This window comes from Phascolarctos cinereus, unplaced genomic scaffold (assembly GCF_003287225.1).
Source record: "Phascolarctos cinereus isolate Bilbo 61053 unplaced genomic scaffold, phaCin_HiC Scaffold_4;HRSCAF=312, whole genome shotgun sequence".
NCBI classification, from domain to species: Eukaryota; Metazoa; Chordata; class Mammalia; order Diprotodontia; family Phascolarctidae; genus Phascolarctos; species Phascolarctos cinereus.
Genome location: NW_027555847.1, coordinates 220,048,596 through 220,066,982, shown reverse-complemented (window position 1 = coordinate 220,066,982; position 18,387 = coordinate 220,048,596). Strand labels below are relative to the sequence as shown.

The window sequence follows — 18,387 nt, the reverse complement described above, 5'->3', positions numbered from 1 at the left end:
GGGAGAGGGGATGTCATCCTCTTTAGAGGGTTTGAGGCTGGGGGTGATAAAGATATGGTGTTGGTATGTGGAAAGGGAGAAGCATAGAAGCAAAAGCTGCATGACTACCTTGGGGTATGATTTCGAAGGAATCTTTTGTTACAGAGCTGGTTAGACTAGATGTCTTCTGTGGTCTCTTCCTACTCTGAGATTTTATGATCAATACCTTGTTGAAAGGTATGACGTAGCCTAGGCAAGTGTGGATTCACCCTTGTCATTAAGAGCAATGCTGTGATTGTATATGTATAACCTATGTCAGATTGCTTGCTGTCTTGGTGAGGAGGGAGGGAAGGGAAGGAGGAGAATAATTTGGAACTCAAAATTTTACACAAATGAATGCTGAAAACTGTCTTTACATGTAATTGGAAAAAAATAAAATGCTAATATTATTAAAAGGAATTATAAAGAAAAAAAGAATGATGCTGTGATGTTAGGAAAAATGGCTATCAGTGCCTCATGCCCAAATGCTGTTTGTCAAAGGAACAAGGAGCAATACAGTCCCTGTCCCTTGCACGCTATAACACACAATGATGACATTTGTATATCAATATCAGAGATGTGTTGATTGCTTAAGGTTAGTTTTACTTTATTATTTTAATTTCTGTATTTTAAGTCAAATTTCTCTCTCTTCAGATTTTAAGAAATTTCATTCCTTAAGTATAAGGTGTCTCAAAAATGTTAGTGTAATTTTAAGATGATGATCATGATGATGATGATGATAGCTTTTTTTATAGCATCTACTATGTGCCAGGCACTATACTAAACCCTTTACAATTATTATCTCATTTCATCCTCACAATAACTCTGGGAGTTAGATGCTATTATTATTCCCATTTTACAGATGAGGCAACTGCGGTTCAGTGACTTGCCCAGGGTCACACGGCTAGTAAGTGTCTAAGATCATATCTGAACTCAGCTCTTCCTGCGTCCAGCTCTGGCTCTCTACCACTGTGCCACCAAGCTTGTTTGATCTGCTAGTTCCCAATAGCACCTGTTAGACCCAAAGCTGCTTTTCTGAATTAAAGCTTAAAAGTGCCTGAAGACTTTTGGGATACCCAATATTCATCGAAGACCTACTATACAAAGAGATACTATGGTAGGCACCAAGGGAAATAGAAAAGAATTTGTCCTAGCCTACACTGTGTCTGACTTTTTCACTTCTAGGTTTCTAATTTAGTTGGCACAATAAGAAAAATATGTGCAACAGTTGATTGAGTCTAAATATTATTCTTATCTAATTTTTATGACATTATTCTAATGTAGGAACACATGAGGCTGGCATGGTAGGCCTGCAAGTATTCTGTACCTTGTTGGCATCTCCGCATGGCTACCTTCTTTGTACTTTCAGAATCCTGAAGTTATTTGTTTTCCTAATTGGAAAATCAGTTCTCACTAACTCAATCACAAGAGACTGACTTATAAGCTACTTTGCTAATTTATTTAAATCATAGTAAGAGATAAAACTTTTTATAAACACTATCTAGGTCATGCCTCTGACAATATTCAACTCCCTAGAATAATGAGATGGTTTGGTGGACAGATCAAAGGGAGTTGGGCAGTCTTAAGGGATGTGACAGCTTGGTTCTGTTGAAATACCTACACTCCATCAGCATGTACACCTTTCTAGTAACCAGAATGCTTTTACTGGCCACAGAGTAACTTTCTTTAGAGGCAGGCAGGTGGCACAGTGGATGGAGTGCTGAGCCTAGAGTCAGGAAGCCCTCAATTCAAATCAAGCCTCAGTCACTTCCTAGCTGTGAAAATCTGGACCAGTCACTTAACCTCTGCCTCTGTTTCCTCAGCTGAAAATAGGGATAATAATAGAATGTGCCTCCCTGTTGTGAGGGTCAAAGGAGCTAAGACCTGTCAAGCATTTAGCAAATTGCCTGGTGTATTGTAGGCCCTTAATAAAATGGTTGTTCTCTTCTCCCTTCAGAAATACAACCAAATTTTTTTTTCTCCAACTCTTCTTTTTTCTGTACTTCACATTTACTGCCACTCTCTTATTTCCATAGGATGACAGTATCATTGATTTAGAACTAGGAAGTATTTTATAGGCCACCATGTCCAACCCCCTCATTTTACAGTTGAGGAAATCAGGCTGAGAAAGATTAAGTGATTTGCCTAGGGTCACAGAGCTAGTGTCTGAAGCCAGATTTGAAACCTGATTTTCCTGTATCCAAGCCAAGCACTCTATTCCCAGCTGTCCCCTTGACATTGCATCACGTGTTTTCATCATAACATACATTTTCTAACATGATCTAAATTAAAAATTCACATTATTTTTAGTGACTACATTAGGTTGGCTAATGATAAAAGGGGGCAATTTAATCTCAACATTCTATGTCCCATTGTAGGATATTATTTCTGAGAGACAATACAATTGGATCTTACAGTCCAAAGGACATCTACTGATGCAGGGCCCCAGTTTACTATACTGTTTCTATCCAGTCAATTACAGCTCTCATTGATGAAATAGCTTGTGGTCCTGGTGGCTTCCTATATGTGTTCCTTTTATTTGTGTCTTTGTTCAAAACTTTGTTGTCTGCTGATTGATTATTAGAGGTGTGTAGTGCCTGGGGGTAACAGTTCATTTATGACCACACTGCTTTTGAATCCTTGATCTAGGTATGATTTACCTAGGGAGTGATCTGTGATAATCTATGGCTCAAATTTAGGAACTAGCTAGATATTTGTGAAATTACAAAAGACATCATATGTTAATCTTGTCCCTGGGTTTTACCATTGTTCATACCGTACAGTTACGCAGATGAGGACTTAACCTTCATTAATATCTCCAATATCTTCATGCTGTTTTTTTTAGAATAGCTTCTGGCTATTTTCCCCCACCCTGGCCCCCACTCATGTCTGATTTATAAAACTACCTTTCTGCATTAGTTGTAGAGGACTCCCTAACCTAACAGTACTTTCCATTTTTTAAGACCTTAGCGAGAATTGTGCCAGACCCCACTTTAGGCAACATTGGCCTTAGAGCATGCTGCTGAACCCAGGCCACAGAGTGAATGATTCAGTCCTTACTTCTGCTGAAGTGAAGAGCCAAATCTGTGACTGTCACAGAAAAACCTTATGGAACCCATTTCTTGGAGTTTGCCTGGAATGTCAGAGGTGTAGAAGAAAATAGTTTTAAAGTAATGTACAGTCTTCCTGGCAGTTTTTCCTTGTCCTCCTACATTTATTATATGCTGATTGAAATTTAAAAGGGACCCAGGAAACCACTGAGCTAGCCACTTACAGTTAAGAAATAATAAATGCCTTATTATTACCAGCATTTACTATTGATGCCAAAAATAACCAGCTAGAGTTATTGTCTTCTTTGTATACAATAGATACAAGCATATATTCAGGAGTTGTTTAGTTGCTGTGGGAAATAGAATCCTTCCTTATGCCAAGAACAGTGTTACGGATGCAAATTTTGAGTGTATGAATATATAATAGTGAGAGAGTACCCCTGCTACTGCTCCCTTAAATGAGGTTATAGAAAAGGGGAAAAATGCAAGTGGTAAATCCATTTTAAGATATCAATGGATGGCTTGCCTGTGGACTAAGGCAGGGAGAATACTGCCAGGGATAGAAATAGTTTGTAAAAGGCCAACATGAATAAGTAGTGAGCTCTGTGGAGTCTGAATGAAAAGGTGGACCCAGAGGTTGTGTTAGCCTGCCAGTCTCAAAGCAATTCAGAGAACTCTTTAAATACAGAAATATTTAAATTGCTGGAAAACTCAGGCTTGGAAAGAAGCTGCCTGCTTGAAGGCAAGAACAGAGACAAGTGCCCTTATGTGATCTTCATGACCAGCTCTAAACACAAAATATACAGCACTTCCTCTCAACACTCCAGACATCAGTTATACTAGTTAGAGTGGCTACCGGCCATCACAAGGGGGAATTCTCAACAAGCTTCATTTTCCTTCCTTTCCTTTCCTCCCCTTACTAAGAAGTTACAAGCTCTAAAAGGAGCCTTGTTATTCTATCATGTCAGCATTAGAAATCCTATTAAATGTTTTTCAGAAGAGAAAAAAAAAAGACATACTGTCATGGGGACAGCCCAACTGCACCTTTTGTAGTCCACTTCGTGTAGTACAGTGACTAGAGGTCCACGATAACCATTGATTGACTCGGGAAAACACCAAAAGCTTAAAGTGTTGGAAATAGGCCAATCTTTACATTGCTAGTGTTAGTTTCTACTGACCAGAAGTACAGTTCAGAACTGACTTACTGTTGTTATAGGTGTGGTTTTCTGGCCACTGTCACCATCAGATGCACCCTATCCACTGCCAATAGACTCTTGAGGTCTATGAGATGTGCCATTTTCAGTGCAGGGTAGAGACATTCAAAAATATTTTTGATTGACTGCAGAAAGGTGTGAGAGCTGAGTTTACCAGATTCCACAGTCCTCCTCTTACTCAGGTTTAGGTGTCTCACACCTGCCTCTCCCTTCACCAGTTCACAACTACTTCCCTCAAGCTCCTGCTGGAGACAGAAATACCATTACTGTACAGTAAAAACAGGACAAAAATTATTTTATGCCCCTTTTTATCCAAAGGAAACAAGTCCTTGTCGCTATTATTTAACACTTGTTAAATAATAGCATTAGCAGAAACAAGGGAGGCAGCACTGCGAGGGGCCCCAGGCAGATAAACACCCTGCAGCACCCATCTAAAAGGAGCTGAAGAAAGCTAAAGGAAAGGAAAAGCAGGCAACCTAGAATTGCCTGAAAGTTCCAGCCTTGCTAACTCCAGCCCAGGTAAGCTGCCAGAACCCTCCAGCCTCTAATTACCAACATAAGAGGCCACAGCACACAAAGCCAGTGACCAAGACCTAGGCTCCCAACACAAGAAGCTTGGGTCAGTGCTCTCTGTTCCCCAGCAGGAGAGCTCAATCTCTTTAAAGGCCAGGGAATAAAGAAACACCATGAGTAATAAGGAGAGTGAAGATCAAGACAGAAATTCTGAAGAGGAAAACATTGTCAATAAACCCACATCTGCAACAACAAAAAGGAATATGAACTGGTCTGAAGCCCAAAAAGCCTTCTTAGAAGAGCTCAAGAAGGATTTTAAAGTCAAAAGAGAGAGGTAGAAGAGTCCTTAAAAAATACAGTTGGCCAATTGGAAAAAAAGTACACTGAAGAAAACAAGTCCCTAAGAAACACAATTGGCCAATTGAAGAAAGAAGTACAAAAACTAACAGAAGAAAACAATCTGTTAAAAACTAGAATTGGACAAATGGAAACTAATGTCTCTATGAGAGAGCAAGAATCAGTCAAACAGAAACAAAAAAATGAAAAAAGATGAAAATGTAAAATACCTCATGTAAAACAACCGACCTGGAAAATCGATTCAGGAGAGACAATTTAAAAATTATTGGACTACCTGAAAATCATGATGAAAAAAAGAGCCTGGACAGTATCTTTCAGGAAATCATAAAGGAAAACTGCCCTGAAGTCCTAGAACCAGAAGGGAAAATAACCATAGAAAGAATCACCGCTACCACCTGAAAGAGATCCCAAATTGACAACCAAGGAATATAATAGCAAAATTCCAAAATTACCAGATGAAAGAGAAGGTGCTGCAAGCAGCCAGAAGGAAACAATTTAAATATCATGGAACCACAGTCAGGATTACACAGGACCTTGCAGCTTCTACATTAAAAGACCGCAGGGCATGGAACATGATATTTCATATAGCAAAGGAGCTTGGAATGCAGCCAAGGATCAATTACCCAGCTAAAATGACCATCATTTTTTAAAGGAGGAGATGGATATTCAACGAAATAGGACTTCCAAACTTTCCTGATAAAAAGACCAGAGCTCAACAAAAAATTTGATCTTCAAGTACAGACTCAAGAAGACATAAAAAGGTAAATGGGACAGAAAGATACAATATGTTGTTAATAAGGGGGGCTGTTTAAACCCTACAAGGGAATATGACACTTGCAACCTTGAGAACTGTATTGTTATTACACCATGTTAAAGGAGTATACATAAAGAGGGTGGATATTAGTTGACTTTGATGTAATGATAAAAAAAAATCTACTCAAGTGGGTTAAATGGATCCAAATAAGTGGATCAATCTGATCTTAGAAAATGTACTGAGAAAGGAGGAGGCAGACAAGGGTAAATTACATTACAGGAAAAGACACAAAATCCTATTACAGCAGAGGGAAAGAAGGGGGGGGTGAGCATTGTTTGAACCTTACTCTCATCAGATTTGGCTCAAGAAGGGCATATAATAATCAGTTAGGTAGAGAAATCTAACTTGCCCTATAGGCAGTAGGAGGGAAAAGGGGAAAGAAAAGGGAGGGGAAGAAAAGGGGGGGAAGAAGGGAGGGAAGAAGCAGTAAGAGTAAAGGGGAAGAAAAGGGAAAGGGATAATAAAGGGAGGAGGGACTGAAGGAGGCAGTGGTCAAAAGCAAAACACTAGTGAAGGGGGAAAGGAAAAGGAGAAAGAAAAGCATAAAAGGGGGAAAAGGATGGAGAAAAAGACACAGATAGTAATCATAACTGTGAATGTGAATGGGATGAACTCTCCCATAAAAGGAAATTGCAGCAGAATGGATTAAAAACCATAATCCTACAATATGTTGTTTACAGGAAACACATTTGAAAAAGAGTGACACATACAGGGTAAAGGTAAAAGGCTGGAGCAGAATATATTATGCTTCAGCTGAAGTAAAAAAAGCAGGGGTAGCAATCCTGATCTCAGACAAAGCAAAAGCAAAAATAGATCTAATCAAAAGAGATAAGGAAGGAAACTACATCCTGCTAAAAGGCACCATAGACAATGAAGTAATATCATTACTAAACATATATGCACCAAATGGTATAGCATCCAAATTCTTAGAGGAGAAGTTCAGGGAGTTACAGGAAGAAATAGACAGCAAAACTATACTAGTGGGGGACCTGAACCTCCCCTCTCTGCACTAGATAAATCTAACCACAAAATAAACAAGAAAGAAGTTAAGGAGGTGAATAGAACATTAGAAAAGTTAGGTATGATAGACCTCTGGAGAAAACTGAATGGGGATAGAAAGGAATATACTTTTTTTCTGCAGTACATGGCACATACACAAAAATTGACCATGTACTAAGGCATAAAAACCTCACAATCCAATGCAGAAAGGCAGAAATATTAAATGCATCCTTTTCAGATCATGATGCAATAAAAATTATATGTAATAAAGGGCCATGGAAAGATAGACTAAAAAATAATTGGAAACTAAATCTAATCCTAAAAAATGATTGGGTCAAACAACAAATCATAGAAACAATCAATAATTTCATTCAAGAGAATGACAATAATGAGACAACATACCAAAACTTATGGGATGCAGCAAAGCAGTTCTTAGGGGAAGTTTTATATCTCTAAATGCTTACATAAATAAAATAGAAAAAGAGGAGATTAATGAATTGGGCATACAACTAAAAAAATAGAAAAAGAACAAATTAAAAATCCTCAACTAAACACCAAATTAGAAATATTGAAAACCAAAGGAAAAATTAATAAAATTGAAATTAAGAAAACTATTGAACTAATAAATAAAACTAAGAGCTGGTTTTATGAAAAAACCAATAAAATAGATAAACCTTTGGTTAATTTAATTAAAAAAAAGAAGAAGAAAACCAAATTACTAGTATCAAGAATGAAAAGGGTGAAGCTACCACCAAGGAAGAGGAAATTAAAACAATAATTAGGAATTATTTTGCCCAACTATATGCCAACAAATTTGACAATCTTAGTGAAATGGATACATTATTTACAAAAATATAAATTGCCCAGATTAACAGAAGAGGAAGTAAAATACTTAAATAACCCCATCTCAGAAAAAGAAATTGAACAAGCCATTGATGAACTCCCTAGGAAAAAATCTCCAGGGCCAGATGGATTTACATGCGAATTCTATCAAACATTTAAAGAACAATTAATTCCAATACTATATAGACTATTTGGGAAAATAGGTGAAGAAGGAGTCTTACCAAATTCTTTTTATGATACAAATATGGTGTTGATACCTAAACCAGGAAGAGTCAAAACAGAGAAAGAAAATTATAGACCAATTTCTCTAATGAATATAGATGCAAAAATTTTAAACAAAATACTAGCAAATAGATTACAGCAACTTATCACAAGAATAATACACTATGACCAGGTAGGATTTATACCAGGAATGCAGGGTTGGTTCAATATTAGGAAAACTATCAGCATCATTGAGCATATCAACACCAAAACCAACAGAAACCACATGATCATCTCAATAGATGCAGAAAAAGCTTTTGACAAAATACAACACCCATTCCTATTAAAAACACTAGAAAGCATAGGTATAAATGGAGTCTTCCTTAAAATAATAAATAGCATCTATCTAAAACCTTCAGCAAGCATTATATGTAATGGGGACAAGCTAGAAGCATTTCCAATAAGATCGGGGGTGAAACAAGGATGTCCATTATCACCACTGTTATTCAATATTGTACTGGAAACTTAGCTTTAGCAATAAGAGAAGAAAAAGAAATTGAAGGCATTAGAATAGGCAAAGAAGAAACAAAGCTATCACTCTTTGCAGATGACATGATGATATACTTAGAGAATCAAGTAAAAAACTACTTGAAATAATAAACAACTTTAGCAAAGTTGCAGGCTATAAAATAAACCCACATAAATCATCAGCATTTCTATATATTACCAACAAAGCCCAACAGCAAGAGATAGAAAGAGAAATCCATTTAAACTTACTGTAGACATTATAAAATATTTAGGAGTCTACCTCCCGAAACAAACCCAGGAACTCTATGAACACAATTACAAAACACTTTTCACACAAATAAAATCAGATCTAAATAATTGGAAAAACATCAGTTGCTCATGGGTAGGCCAGACTAATAAAATAAAAACGACAATCCTACCTAAGCTAATTTACTTACTCAGTGCCATGCCAAACTACCAAAAAAGTTATTTTATAGAGCTAGAAAAAATAATAACAGATTCATTTGGAAACAAAAGGTCCAGAATATCAAAGGAACTAATGAAAAGAAATGCAGGGAAGGTGGCCTAGCAATTCTAGATCTTAAATTGTATTATAAAGCAGCAATCATCAAAACTACTTGGTATTGGCTAAGAAATAGAGTGGTGGATTAGTGGAATAGGTTAAATATGCAAGACACAGTGACTATAGTAGTCTATTATTTGATAAACCCAAAGACCCCAGCTTCTGGGACAAGAACCCACTCTGAAAAAAACTGATGGGAAAACTGGAAAGGAGTATGGCAGAAACTAGGCATAGACTGAAATCTTACACCACATACCAAAGCAAAGTCAAAATGTGTTCATGATTTTGATATAAAGGCTGATACTATAAGCAAACTGGGAGAACAAGGAATATTTTACCTATCAGATCTATGGAGAACAGAAGAATTCATAACCAAACAGGAGATAGAGAACATTACGAAAAGCGAAATAGATAATTTTGATTACATTAAATTGAAAAGTTTTGCAAACAAAGCCATGCAACTAAGATTAGAAGGAAGGTAGAAAATTGGGAAAGAATTTTTAACCAGTCTCTCTGATAAGGCCTCATTTCTAAAATATATAGAGAATTAAGACAAATTTATAGACTACAAGCCATTCCCCAATTGATAAATGGTTAAAGGATATGAACAGACAGTTCTCACATGAAGAAATTAAAGCCATCTATAGTCATATGAAAAAATGCTCTAAATCACTATTGATTAGAGAAATGCAAATCAGAACAACTCTGAGGTACACATCATACCTATCAGATTGGCCAACATAATAAAACAGGAAAATGATAAATGTTGGAGAAGATGTGGGAAAATTGGAACACTAATGCATTGTTGGTGGAGTTGTGAACTGATCCAACCATTTTAGAGAACAATTTGGAACTATGCCCAAAGGGCTATAAAAATGTGCATACCCTTTGACCCAGCAATAGCATTTCTAGGGCTATATCCCAAAGAGATCATACAAATGGGAAAAGGACCCACATGTACAAAAATATTCATAGCAGCTCTTTTTGTGGTGGCAAAGAATTGGAAATTGAGAGGATGCCCATCCATTGGGGAATGGCTGAGCAAGCTTCGGTATATGAATGTAATGGAATGCTATTGTGCTATAAGAAATGATGAACAGGCTGTCTTCAGAAAAATCTGGTCTGGTCTGATGCTGAGTGAAGTGAGCAGAACCAAGAGAACGTTGTACACAATAACAGCCACGTTGTGAATGGTAACAGCCACGTTGTGTGATGACTAATATTGATAAACTTAACCCTTCTCTGCAATACAAGGATCTAAGACATCCCCAGAGGCCTCGTGATGGAAAATGCTGTCCACATCCAAAGAAAGAACTATGGTAGTTGAATCACTATCATTTTTTTTTCTCTTCTGTTGAGTTTTATTTCCTCTTTTGAATGGTTCCTCCTAGTGGTTTTAATTTTTACTTGCAACTTCACCAATGTGAAAATATGTTTAATGGAATGTAAATGTATAGCCTATATGAGATTGTGTGCTGTCTTGGGGAGGGTGGTAGGGAAGAAGGGGGAGAAAAATTTTAAACTCAAAAGCATATGGAAGTGATTGTTGATAAATCAAAATAAAAAAATTTCAGTGTAAAAAAAAATAAAAGGAAATCAGAAACCTGTTAACATACTACACTTTCAGACTGTATAGAAAATCAGATTAAAATTTTCCTTCAGGATCCTATTTGTTAGAAGAATATTTAAGCTTTCAGCCCTTTAAAGGCTCTGTGCTTAGTAGAGGCAGAGCCCAGGATTCTTGGCTGATATGATCCAAATTTTTTTTTTGTATTTAAAATATTTATCAATCCACACTGATTAGAATTTAAAAATGAAAAAACTGAATTGGATCACATCTATCCAGAATCCCATATTCCATTCACACTGAGTGGTTGGCTAGTACTATGTCTAGATCCTTTAACTGGCTTAAAACAGTCTCTTTAATAAATAGGATCCAGAAGGAAATTGTTATTTATCTTTGAAGTGAGTAGTATGTATCTCTGGTATGATCACATGTGGATACAGTATAATATTAATTTAAATGTATACACATGCCTTACACATAACCTCTCACATTAAGCCTCTTCTCGGATACAGTTGGCTGTGTGGTCTTTTGGCTCCCGCTGCTGCTAAAGAGAGCAATTTTTCAAGTTTATACCAAATGTCGCTCTATTTCATTTCCAAATATAATCTCCTGGAGAGTAGGTTCACTCTCTCCATTTCCAATCTCTAAAGTTAATACATGAATTTATATTCCTTTCTGTCTCTCGCTTTCTTAAATTAAGAGATGTAATTACTAGTCGCAGTGGCTACAAATGAATAAAGCACTGAGGGAGAAAAGGCTGATAGTGCCGGACGCCTGCAGCAGCTTTCCTTTTTCTTTTTCCTCCCTTCCTCTCTGAGAAGTCTATTTGTGAGGCAGGTTCTCTTTTTTACCGTTAGCAAGTCTCTTTTAAATCTTGGCAAGTCTCAGAACCACTCATTCCTTCTCTTACTAGGAAAGTTGGAAGAAACAAATTACAAAATTATTTCTTGCCTATCAATTAATGTTGATTTGCAAACTGCCTCAGCAGTAGAGAATGAAGCTTTTTGGAAAGTTTTGCTTATCCAGGCCTGATTTCCTAGGCAACAAGCTATTATTACTCCTCCAAATAAGCTGCTATCTAAATTATTATAAGGTGTTCAGAAAGGGTCAGCCTACAATTGAGATGGCCCATCTGTGAGAAGGGAAGGGAGTGAAGAGAATTTCATCTAAAAGAATTGTCTCTTTTAGAGAAGGTCCTAAGTTCTTGGCATAGCTCTAGGATCTGGAGTGTGTTGTGTTAGACAAGGCAAACGTTTTCTATGATTGGTTTCCACATTTTAAACTCCCAAGCTGCAAGCCCTGATTAATTCAATAAAAAATTTGTCTGATTTTTATGTCTACTGTGGACAGGTTTGACAAAATAAAAAGTTAAATATTTAAAAGATGCTATGAAGCAAATATTTTCATTCAGGATTTCTGCTTCTTGAATGAGATGCAGTAGTGTGCTTCAGAATTATAGTCATGTGAATAGACCTGGGAAAGGTGAAATCCAGAAATGAAGCAAGGCTCTCCCTTTGGCACATCCTGAATTATCTACAGGAGAAATCTTTCTCCACATTCTCAAAACACTACAAATAGCAAAGCATCATTTTCTGTATGTTCAATAAATGTGAAGATTGATGTAATGGGCTTGCCTCAGCACTTAGCATAGCCCTTTGCATGTAGTAAGCAGGTGATAAATGATTAATTTAATTGAGTTAACAAGGTATAGTGCAAAGAGCACTAAACTTGGAGCTAGAAAATTTGGATTTGCACCTGGGCTTTAAGCCTCAGTTTCCTTATTTGTATGTTAGGGATACTGTAATTCACATTCCCAACTCAATGTTGCTATAATGAAAAAAACTTTATTAACTACAAAGTGTTATGGAAATAAAAGTTATTATTCTGAATATTTTTGCTATGGTCTCTGAAACAATAAGGTTGTGGTGCCTCTACATCATTGTTGCATTAACCATCATTCAGTTAGTAAGCATTAAATGCCTATATATTCCAGGCACAGGGAACATAAATATACAAGGACCATTAGTACAATGAATGACAGAACAGTTATATCCAGGGAGGTGACTGAAACTGTAGCTTCTCAAACCCATCAGAGAGGTGCATGAATTACTAGCAGAGCCCCTTGCCATATTCTTCTCTGATACAAGTCTGATCCCACATGTCTTTCCTTGAATGGCCAAAAATAGGAGACAGAATTAACCATGGGGGAAGTAGTGGGTGATAGATGAATAGTGAAGCTCACAACTTCCAAGGGATTGTGTGTAGGGTGCTGAATCTGAGCATTAGTCGTAGCATAGTTACATGTCTTTGGAGCAGTCATTGGGCCCTGTCAAAAATGATAAGATTGAGATAATGTTGAAGATAATAGTCACAGTTATGAGAACCAATATTGCTTGACCTCTGGAGTGAGCATATGAAACAGGTGAGATCCAACTATGAAACCAAAAGGCCCAACATGAGCATTCTCCACATACACGCAAACAAAATGTCAACTAAAAAGCATCAGACAAACAGTTGTCATGCAGATGTGTTTACAAAAATGGAGTGGATTGTCATTACACTAGAATTACAGAAAGCTCTTCTGTTAGGAGACTGGATCTGTTGTTCAGTTCAGGTTTTCAGAGGAAGGGTAGGAGCAAACATATATGTAACATATGTAACATATCACCACAGGGTTTCCCCTCTCCCGACCACTGTCTTTCCCCTTTTTATTATTTTTAAATAAATTTAGATGCATTTATAATCTGTTTCCACTACTACCTTCTACCCCAATGAATAAAAGCAACAAAATGAAAAATAAAACTCATATCGCAAACAGATATAATCCAATAAAACAAGTTCTCACATTGATCCTGCTCAAATATATATATCTTTCTGCATTTTGAGTTAACCTCCTTTCTGGAAGGAGGTGAGCACCATTTTCAGGTGTAGATTTTCTGGATTCCTAGTTTGTCATTGCATTGATTAGAGCTCTAAAAGATGTTTTTCTTTATAATATTGTTGTCGTTGGATAAGTTGTTATTCAAATTCTTCTTCTGTGTCACTTTGTAGAAGTCTCATTGTCCTCTGAAACTCTCCATTTTTATCAGTTCTTATGGCATAGTATTATTCCCTTACGTCTTTATAGCATAATTAGTTTAGTCATTACCCAATAGGACAGCCCTTTATTTTCCAATTTTTGGCTACTCCAAAAAAAGCTGCTATAAATACTGTTGGTAATATAAATCCTTTTCCTCCCTCTTTGATTTCTTTGTGGTGTAGGCCTAGTAGTGGTATAGCTGGGTCAAAGAGTATGCACAGTTTAGGAACTCTGGGGGCATAGTTCTAAATTGCTTTCCAGAATGGCTGGACCAGTCCAGAGCTCCATCAACATTGCAGTAATGTGCCTGTATTCTCATAACCCCTCCAGTATTTGTCATTTTCCTTTTTTGGCACTTGCGTCAGTCTGATGGGTATGAAGTGGAATCTCAAAGTTGTTTAAATTGCATTTCTCCATTTAATATGATTTATATCACTTTTTTCTCACGCAGTTATTGAGATCTTTAATTTCTTCTTTAGAAAAATGTCTTCTATCTTTTAACTATTTGTCTATTGGGGAATGGCTCTTAGTTTTATAAATTTGAATCATTTCTTTATATATCTTGTATGTGAGACCCTTATCAATGAAACTTGGTAAGTTTTTCCCCTTTGTTTATGTTTCCTTTCTAATTTTAACTACATTAGATTTGTTTGTACAAAAATTTTTTTTAGAATTTTACTTAATCATAATCATTCATTATATCTTGTGCAATTCTCTCTGTTGCTTATTTAATCATGAACTCTTTTCCTATCTATAGATCTCAAAGGTAATTCTTCCTTACTCTTCTAATCTGTTTTTTTAATAAGTTCACATTTATATGGGTTTTATTTATCTATTTTTTCAATCTTGGAGGCAATGGCGGGGTTAAGTGACTTGCCCAGAGTCACACAGCTAGCTAGTAAGTGTCTGAGGATAGATTTGAACTCAGGTCCTCCTCCTTACTGCAGGGCCAGTGCTCTATCCACTGCACCACCTAGCTGCCCCCTAATCTGTTTTTTCATGTGACTTTTTATATCTAGAAAAAGTATCCACTTGGAACTTATCTTGGTGTATGATGTGAGATGTTAGTCTCAGCCTAATTTCTGTGAGACTACTGTCCTTTTTTTTTGCTTTTTGCTTTTTGGTGAGGCAGTTGTGGTTAAGTGACTTGCCCAAGGTCACACAGCTAGTAAGTGTGAAGTGTCTGAGGCCAGATTTGAATTCAGGTCCGACTCCAAGGCTGGAGCTCTATCCTCTGTGCCACTTAGCTGCCCCTACTGTCCATTTTTCTTAGCAGCTGTTGTTAAATAATAGCTCATAAGCACTATGGATTACAAAAACCATACTGTCTACCAAATACCTAGAAAGATAATTTCCGATAGCAAGAGTTACACACCTGAAGCTCTCTATTCTTCATAAACCAACAGATATCTCCATATTATGAATACAAACCTCCAAATATCTTTGAGAATTCAACCAAAAATTTGTACTAGAACTAGAGCATCATCACAGACAAACCTATTTCCCTACAGTTGCCCATAAAAAATTCAAAAACAGTTTTACTAGATGTTGCTATGCTGAATACTCGTAAGCTCCAAACTCCTTGGAATGAAAAGCTCTCAAAATAGAGAGACTTCATATAATAAAGGAAACCCGCGTGGGAATAGGATGAAGTACAAATCCTCCCTGTCATACCTTGTGCTGTTAATTTATCTCAACGATGTTGTCAGTCAGTCTACAGGAGATAAGCTCATTTGACTACTTTTGTTCAGTTACAAAAAGCTAACCTGCACCATAGCACACCAAATATCACATATAAAAGAACAGTAATAGGACAGTGACTTGTTCATGGTCCATCTCAATCGGAGTATAACATGAGAAGAACAAGAATAACAAACAACAGGAGCTCACGTTTTTATGACAGTCAGTCCTGTGACCCAGGTGCTTAACCCAAAATGTGAATGGACTGAATGATGAGATTGAAGTTGTTTTTCTTCCGGTTGAGTTGGAGGCATGTGAAGACAGTTACTCCCTTAGTCTTCCAAAAGTTATCTAGATATGAAAGTGTGAGCTCTCGTAGCAACACAGAAAATGAATTAATTTTGTCACTGGCATGTTGAAGAAGGGGAAGAGTTCAAATTTTGGTCATATTTGAGATCTCTTGGTTTTTAGAATCTTCGTTTCCCTTTATATAGCAATGTGATTTCCTGCCCACCCTAAGAAATGTGAGTTAAATGTTTTCTTCGGGATCCCGCAGTACAGGGTTTGGGACATAGGGGGATATTTGGGACATTGATCCAGAGTGCTCTTTGCACTTGTCTTTTCTTTGTTGGAGTGTGGGCTGGAAGTCATCAGCAGCATCTTAACTTATTTCCTTCTTTGGTATTTTCTCTTAGCTGGACATAGAGCTGAAAATCCTGAAGTCTCAGACTGGTACAGTTGATCAGAGCTTCTTTGTGTCCAGTGATGAGTTGAATGCCCTCAGGTGAGTACCAGAAAGTCCCCACGAGGACTAGAAGGAATGTGGCAACACAGACGAATTGTTCGTGGCATCATCATGTGCTTCATTCCCTCCTGTCTTCATGCTGGCCTCCCTCACTTCTAAACTTCAACATTTCCCTTGGCTTTACTCTTCTATTTCTGTAATTCAGTTTACAATTAACACCTAAAACCTGCTTAATTTTCTTCCTTTCCCTCATCTGATTATAACCTGTTATCATTCCACCTTTTCCTATACATTATAATCTCTAACCACTAAACTCCATTCTAAGGAAAATGAGAAATGCCCTTCTATCAAGTCACTAGCCTGGCCTCCTGCTTTGAAGGGAAAGGATACTTAAAGCATTCATTTGGCTCCAGGCCCTTACCTGAACCGATTAAGTTCCTGAAAGGACTCCATCCTGAGGCCAAAGCCCTATGGACCTTGAAAATCTATATCTTCCTGCAATGATGAACAAACTGTCCCTTGGTCATAACCTTCACATCCAACCATCCTGAATAGCTGTTGTACTGTATTTCTCTTCCCTTTTGTGAGTCAACTTGTTCAGAAGGCCATCTACAGTCTTCTGCTTCTTACTGTCTTCTAACCCCCCTTTAGTTTGGCTGCCAACTTCATCATTCAGCTGAAGCTATTCTATTCAGAGTTCCCAGTGATTTCCCAGTTGCCAAATGGCCTCTTCTTGATCCTCATTCTTTTTTGACCTCTCTTTGGTGTGCCAGATAGAGCACTGGGCTTGGAGTCAGGAAGACATGATTTCAAATGTGGCCTCAGGTATTTAGTAGCTGTGTGACTCTAAGCAAGTCACTTAGCCTCTGTTTGCCTCAGTTTCCTCGACAACTGGGATTGGTACCTGCCTCCCAGGATTGCTGTGAGGATCAAGTGAAATCAAATTTGTGAAGTGCTTAATACAGTGCCTGTTTAATAAATGCTTGGTTCCTTCTTTTGACATTGTCCATATTTTGTTGTCATGAATAATCTCTTCTCTAGATTGCATGGTTCTCTTCTTACCTTTATGACTTTTCCTTCTCAGTCTCTTTTGTTGAATATTTCTTCAGAGTATGCCTATCAATTGTGGGTGTCCCCAAGGCTCTGTCCTGGACCCTCCTCCGTTCTCTTTCTATACTGTCATATTTGGTGATCTCATCAACTTCCATGGGTTCAGTTATCATCTCTATGAGATGATTCTCAGATAGATTTATCCAATCTTAACCCCGTGTCCTATAGTCTTGCATTACCAGCTGCTTATTATACATTTCAAACTACATATTCTGTAGGCATCTCAAACTCTGCATGTCCAAAGTAAAACTCTGATAACATTAGTGTTATTATCAGCTCCTTACTGGCATCGATTCCACATATCCAATCAGGTGCCAAGTCTTGTTTTTCCCTTCCCAACATTCTTTGTGTGTTCCTGCAACCATAACTCTCACGCAGGCTCACATCATTTCACACCTCGACTATCATAATAGCCTTTTGCTTGGTCTCTAGGTTTTGTCTCTTGCCACTTTAGTCCGTTCTCCGCTCAGTGGGTGCCCAAGTGATCTTCTAAATGTAGGTCTGATCATGTTTGCTTTTACTGTTTACTGAAGACATATATTAGGTTCAGATTTTACTCCCTGGGAAGCAGTTATTTGTCCTAAATATTTTTGGCCAATAAATATAATAATAGTTCACATCTGCATAGCTGTTCAATAGTTTACAAAATTATTTATATACATTAACTTCCTTCAAAGATTTAAAAGCTATGAAAGAGGGATTAGACTTGTTCTCCTTGATCCCCAAAGTCAAAAATAGGACTAATTACCACAAGGTAGACTTCAGCTCATTATAAAGATGCACACTCAACTGTCTGCTGTCTCAGGGATTGGAAGTTCCCTCCAAGAGGCATACTGCAGCATATCCATGACTACCCATTCTATACAGCTCTTGTCTTCCCATAAATTCTCCACATCAGCTATGTTTTTTCATTCCATGAAACAAGATAGGGAAATACTAAGAATTCAAGCTCTCTAAGGGTAAAATAGGTTGCCCTGGCAATCACCCCTTCTCTCTCTGATCTTCTGTTTTCACTATCCACTGATTCCTTCCCTACAGCTACAAACAGGGCCAAGTCACCCCCTCCTTAAAATTAAACTTTCACTAGACAGCATTATATTTTTGTTC

The 18,387-nt window shown here is 37.3% G+C and overlaps 1 protein-coding gene across 4 annotated transcripts in view; it reads left to right on the top strand.

Annotated features, from left to right (window-relative positions):
- The window catches only part of MAD1L1 (mitotic arrest deficient 1 like 1), an 860,690-nt gene that overhangs the window by 486,343 nt on the left and 355,960 nt on the right, over window positions 1-18,387 (top strand). For all 4 annotated transcript variants that reach the window (XM_020975224.2, XM_020975225.2, XM_020975228.2 and 1 more), the window contains one exon: window positions 16,121-16,209. In XM_020975224.2, the coding sequence (XP_020830883.1) occupies window positions 16,121-16,209 (89 nt within the window). The remainder of the gene's footprint in view (window positions 1-16,120; window positions 16,210-18,387) is intronic.